The sequence below is a fragment of the Alligator sinensis genome, unplaced genomic scaffold (genome assembly GCF_000455745.1).
Source record: "Alligator sinensis unplaced genomic scaffold, ASM45574v1 scaffold969_1, whole genome shotgun sequence".
NCBI classification, from domain to species: domain Eukaryota; kingdom Metazoa; phylum Chordata; order Crocodylia; family Alligatoridae; genus Alligator; species Alligator sinensis.
In genome coordinates this window covers 369,165-375,164 of record NW_005842739.1, presented here as the reverse complement: position 1 = coordinate 375,164, position 6,000 = coordinate 369,165, and the positions used below count along the sequence as shown (strand labels likewise).

The 6,000-nt window shown below is 42.4% G+C and overlaps 1 protein-coding gene across 1 annotated transcript in view; it reads left to right on the top strand.

The window, feature by feature from the left end:
* The first annotated feature begins 6 nt into the window (after positions 1 to 6).
* The window catches only part of KIAA0319 (KIAA0319 ortholog), a 62,125-nt gene continuing 56,131 nt past the window's right edge, over positions 7 to 6,000 (top strand). Inside the window, exons 1-3 of the mRNA XM_006034434.3 lie at positions 7 to 747; positions 2,287 to 2,482; positions 5,182 to 5,286. Coding sequence (XP_006034496.1) covers positions 61 to 747; positions 2,287 to 2,482; positions 5,182 to 5,286 — 988 coding nt within the window. The 5' untranslated portion in view covers positions 7 to 60. The remainder of the gene's footprint in view (positions 748 to 2,286; positions 2,483 to 5,181; positions 5,287 to 6,000) is intronic.

The following is a 6,000-nucleotide window of genomic DNA, read 5'->3' as shown; positions in this document are numbered from 1 at the left end:
AGGGAAGGAGCCACGTACTCAGATGCAGTGATATCTCCAAATTTAGAAACCACTAAAATCATGCGAGTTCCTCACGCTGTGTCAATGGCAGACTGCACAGCTGCCTGCTGTGACCTTTCAGGTTGTGACTTGTCCTGGATGTTTGAACGGCGTTGCTACATTGTGAACTGCCAGCATAAAGAGAACTGTGAACCTAAGAAAATTGAAACGGTAAAGTCTTACCTTACCTTTGTACTGAGACCCTCTCAGCGACCAGCCACGTTGCTAGGGTATGGACAAGTGCTCCCAAATATGGTTCATTCAGTGGGACACCAGAACCAGCCCTCTGAGGAAGTGAGTAATTTGAAGGAGTTATCTTTGCTAAGTAAAGATCACAGCCTCGAAGAGGTACCTGAATACACAGATGACTACAGGGAACTGGAGCAGGACCCGTTTCAGCTGAGCATCAAGCATGAACAGAAGGAGAGCACTGATTACACAGACTGGGGCCTGATGGTGACTAGTGAAAATGGCTTTAACTCTTCAGGCACTGAAGACAATGGTGAGAATCTGGCTGAAAAAGACAGGGGAGTCAATAAACTGGAAAACCTCATGAATAAAAATGGGTCTGAATCCAACTCTGCTACTGAATCCTCCAAGGAGAAGCTGCCATTTCTTGCAGAAGCTACTCCATTCCCAGTGAAGAAAACAGCAAGTGAAGCAGTTGTTCCACCCCCTATCCAAGCCAGTGATAATCTCAGGCAAGAGGTATGTGTATTCCAAGATCCCAGAAGATGTGGTGAGGCCTGCCCCATAGTGTTCTGCACAGTAGTTCCTTTTCAATCAAAACAGATGATTGTTTTGTAGAATACTCCCTAAGGAAATCGAATGCTGCCTTGCATTGCTGACTTCTCATATTACTGTATGAGAGTGGACAGACTCTGCTTCCACAGGCTAAGCTAATTGAAATGCAATGCTACTTAGATGAGCAGAAGGCCCTCAGACGTCTGTCAGCCATTAAGGAGTAAGTCAGAGCAAAGGAACCCATTTGAAGCTCTCAGGTTTGCAGATGTGGGTCTGGATTGCAATGAGTCTGTGTGGTATTTTCCCATTCTGACCTTCAGAACATATTATCCCTGAAGAGCTCGCAGGATGGTTTAGCTCAGAATATAGCATGCATTTTAACAGGCCCTGAGAGGGAGTGGGATTTAGGAGAATAAGCAGAGAGTTAGGACTCAGAAATTTCAGCATTGAAATCTTGGCTTTGGCCCAGGCCTAAATTCAGTGTGTGGCCTTGTTCAATCTGTGTTTCCCCATCCATAAAATAAGCTAGTATAATGGTGCAAGTGGTAATGTACTGAATAATAAGTATCTGTATAGTGTTTTAAACATGTAAAGCACCCTATCAATACCAAATAGCATTAGTGGACACTCTCCTTTTCACTCTGCCCTGAAAAGCTTATAGCTTAAGCAAAGAGCAGACACAAGAAGTGAGTATGACAAACTATGTGCGGGAAGCAGGGACGCAGGATAAGGGTGGGGGACTAGAAATAAGATTATGTGATTTAATGGGGCTTATATCCCTCAGGTCCTGCCCCTTTTCTGGTCAGCTGACTTCCCCCAGGGTTTCTTGCAGGTGCCTCCTAATTAATCGCATTAGCTGTTCACTGTGGCAAACCAGTTGCACTTGTGCCCTGCCCTCTCTGGGTTGCTGCCCAGATGTGCCACACTGTCTGCAACCCCCTTTTCAAAAGCCTAGATCTGCCCAGGCTTATATCTGTAGAATCACCATTTGTTCATAGGACAGGTCAGCTGAAGAGCACACTGTTCCATTAGCTAGATGATTCAGAGTTGGCATTTTATTTACAGGCATTAAGAAGACCGAAATAGAGAACACCAATCAATCAGGTCTTAGAAACAAACAGTAAAATTACAACATACACACAAAAGATGCAAATTTTCAGTACATAATGAAATGGTGGGAATGTGAAAGATGATGACTTTTTGATGTCGGATCAATGGTCATTTCTGAGTATTTGTTGAGTAATATTACTGCATCATCATTGTCACCATACACAGCTCTGAGAACTGCTGGCCTTGCAAATTTTCCAAAGTATCTTTATTTTCTTGACAATCTCCTGGTTTTGTTGAAAATACTGTTGAGGTTGTGAATTTTCTGCAGAAACTTATGGGAGATGTTTTGCTTCACGTGGGACTTCCAAATCAGTTTGTGCATTAGAGAAATGTATATCTGAATTTGAACGATGGTTTATCTTAATAACTTTCTCCCTACAATTCATCTCATAGGTTCTAACACCTTCCCATAATCCTTCTTCAGACAACTTGGGATTCACACCAACTATTTTAGAGAGAACCCAGGTCTCCACAACAGCTCAGCATAGTCTGACTCAAGATGGAACCACACCACTTCCTACTAACCCTCTCCCCTCTCGGTCTACTGTCACGCAGCAATTCGTATCTCCTACCAATGGGGCCAAAGCAGGTAACTCTTTTTCAAGGCTGAACTTCTGGCAGAAAGAATTGAGAAACTGATGCCTCCTAAGCCAAAAACCCAAAACAGACTCCTGATGTGACTGGCAGACTGAGTGTGAAATTTCTTTTTGCCCAATTGATTGGGGAGCAGAAGCTTTGTACCAAAGTGCAATTTATCACTAATATATGAGCTATCAGTAGCACAACCTTCATATTGTGATACTGAGTGACAACGAATCTAAAATCTAAGGATCACTAATTTATTTGTGGTGGCTAAGGAGCTCTGTCAAATGGGGATCAGCTAGGGAATCAAAGAGACTTAATCCAGCCTTTGACTGTTTTTATAGTGTGTTGAAGCCTGGTCCTTTTTAATAGTCTTCCTACTTGAGCTTCTGTGGAGATGGTAATAGTAATATTATCTGTTTGGGGGAAAAAAAAAAAAAGTAAACCCTGTTCAGTGTTTGGCTTGATTGTTAGAGGGTAATGTTGTTTTTCTTTTGTGCCTGTCGAATAAGCATTTCTGAACAAAGGCTGGGAAGAGGTTTTACTGCCTTTTCCTATTGGATTTCTATTTTCTGGGGCTGGTTTGCTTCCTACCATAAAACCACACATCCTGGTTTGGTGAGTATATAGCCCACACTCTTCAGCTGTAGGTTTATAAACTCCAGGCTCAATCCCAGTCATGTCTTAGACAAAAGAATACAATTTAAGGCCAGTCAGAATTTTGCCCACGAGTTCTATATTAAAGAGCACTTTTGTTTTTGAAAATGGATTTATTTTTGGACCTATTGAGAAATGTCATTTTCAGCAGGGGTCTCTGGAAATTCAAAATGCCCTGCCTTAACCCGACCATTATCATTGGGTGACCTTTGAAAATGCTGCACTGTACAGAACCCTTGTAGCATGTAGCAGCAGGGGTCCATTCACCTGCGACTATAACAGCCAGACAGTTCTCCAGCTGTGCCTTCTTCCTCAAACACTTCCAGCCTAAGGGACAGTCATAGTCCAGGTTAACTGTTAGTGCTTTTCTTATGCGTCTTCTATGTAAAATGCAGGGGTGTTTTCCAGGAAATGATTGTGTCATCACTGGAACTACTCTTCTCTCACAAGGATGGGATCTAAAAGCAAAATTCAGTCCTTAATTTAGGACTACCAACTCCTGGAAAGCCTTTGGTGTAGATCTGTTTGAACCTTGCCTGAAAGCATACTGCCAGAAAGAAACCCCATTACTGAATAGATTTGTTGACTGTGTAGATAAGAGTGGTTTGCAGGAAGGGAGATTTGTTCATAGGTGAAGAGCAGCATGAAATAACATGCAAAGTGTTAAGCCATGGTTAAGCCATGGGTTCATGGCAGCCTCTTATTTTAATGGAATTTTAAAAAGTGACTCTCTGAATAACAAATTAGCTATGCCTTTTAGAGCATCACACAAACATGTAAATGGTACACACTTGACAGAAAAGGCAAGAGCCTATTGCTTTGGTAAAGACTATGCTGAATTATTTAGTATGGGTTTTTTATTCTAATGCTGATTGCATTTTTCTTTGGAGAGCTTCCAACAATAAAGCTCTTGGAAACTGTTCACAAAACTGTTATCAGAATCACTGAGTGTTGTCTGGTGGATGACTCAGGCACACACATGATTCAATTTAGGGCTGAAATTTTGCCCTTAAGTAAAACAAATGCACTTGGGCTGAGGAAGAGAGATTTGTGTGCCCCTAAGTGGCTTAGTAGATGGAGTCTGAAGCGTCCTGGAGAGAAAGTCAAGGTCCTTTGGCAAGTGCTCAGGAGAATGCACAGCAATAGTGTTGACTTCACCTGGGAGAAGGTGGACTCTCTGGCTTTGCACTTGGACAGGGTTAGAATGCTGGATCTGTTAGTTGGTCCCTGGTCTGCATTCATGGACCATAAGTAATGGGAATACAGAAGAGTTATGCGTGGGGAGAGGCAGAGGCTTTCTTGCCATATTTTCTATTAGTACACTTGTTGCCTCCAAGGGCCTGTTAGTTCCTATTGTAATGTGGTTCAAAGTTCACAGTAGCTACTCAGTGAATATGATGATACTATCGCCAGGTGATCAGACTGGCTGACAGGAGGGATAGTGGAGTGTTAAATGCAAATCCAAAGTGCATTTCTGGTTTATTCTTTTTATACGTTAGAAATGCTTACATTAAGCCTGCATCATTGCCCACACATGATCAATCACTTTTGGTACCAAACACCTTAAAGTTTTCTAATTAAATGAACTTACTGTACTTAATTACCACATTCCTATATATTACTTGTATCCATTGTGCCAAGTTTGGTTGTACCAACCTACGTGGTTCCCTTATCTGTTATACCAGTTTGTACTGCCTCTGTCCATCTTGGGATGTTCCTGAATAAATTCCAAATGGTTGGATGAACTCTGGTGCTTTCCATCAAATTTCAGGATTGGAGGTTTTAACACTTACTGCTCCTGGTACTGTTAATGTAGGTGCTAAGTTTATTCTGATTGCAACTTTGGGGAAACAGTTTGTAAACTGGAGAGAGAAAATCAATCCATAATCATGATTATTCTTATCAATTGTAATACGATAATTACATTTCCTTGATAACTTATCATCCATACCTACTTTGAAGGTTACCAGCTGATGAACGATGATTATACATCCCTAATAAAATGTTTTAAATTAATTTCTCCTTAATTGTATTCTTTTTTAAATATAGAGTCAATAAAAGAGCTCATTGTATCAGCTGGTGATAACATCCAGGTGACACTCCCAAGAAATGAAGTTGAACTGAATGCTTTTGTTGTCCCACCACCACCTACAGGTGAGTTGAATGGTCTTGTCATACAAGAAAACACAAAATATTGGCATTTGAATGAAGTTGGACTTTATGCTAGATGTACCTCATAACTAGGAAGGAATTCAGAGAGTCCAATTTCCCCTTCCGATGTGTAGAGATCCTTTTGGCCAAACCCTGTGGGCGGTGACAGGCCTGCAGGCCCCCACTCTAACTCACAGCGCTTTACATAAAGCACCATCAGTTAGTGTCCCCCAACCTAACATACATTTGTCTGTTGGTTTGGGAGAGTGGGGTGGGGATCGAGCTCCACTTTGGAGATGATCAAGCCTGAAGATACTGCCTGCATCCTCTCTCCCCTAGCCTTGCCCCTGCCCCTCCTCTCCCCCAGCTTTGGTGCTTCTACAGGAAGGGAGTGGGGAGAAGAAAGAAGGAGCAAGCTGTGGCCTGGGGTTTGCCCAGCCTGACAGAAGTTCCCTAAGGCACTCCAGAGTGGAGCACCTTTTATCAGATTGCACATTTCATGAAGATTAATTTGTTGTGTGATCGGCCACTTCTAAAGTGCTCTGCAGCTGTGCACGTGTGTCACGGCATGGCTGTAGAGCACTTTCAGGGGACTGACAAATGTAACTTCTGTCTGTACCCTGTGGCTCTAGCTGTGAGAGGGGTTTCCAAGTGGACTTTTGAGTCTGATTCATTGTAGCCTTTCTGCTGTAGCATTCATATGGACTAGCCAGATCC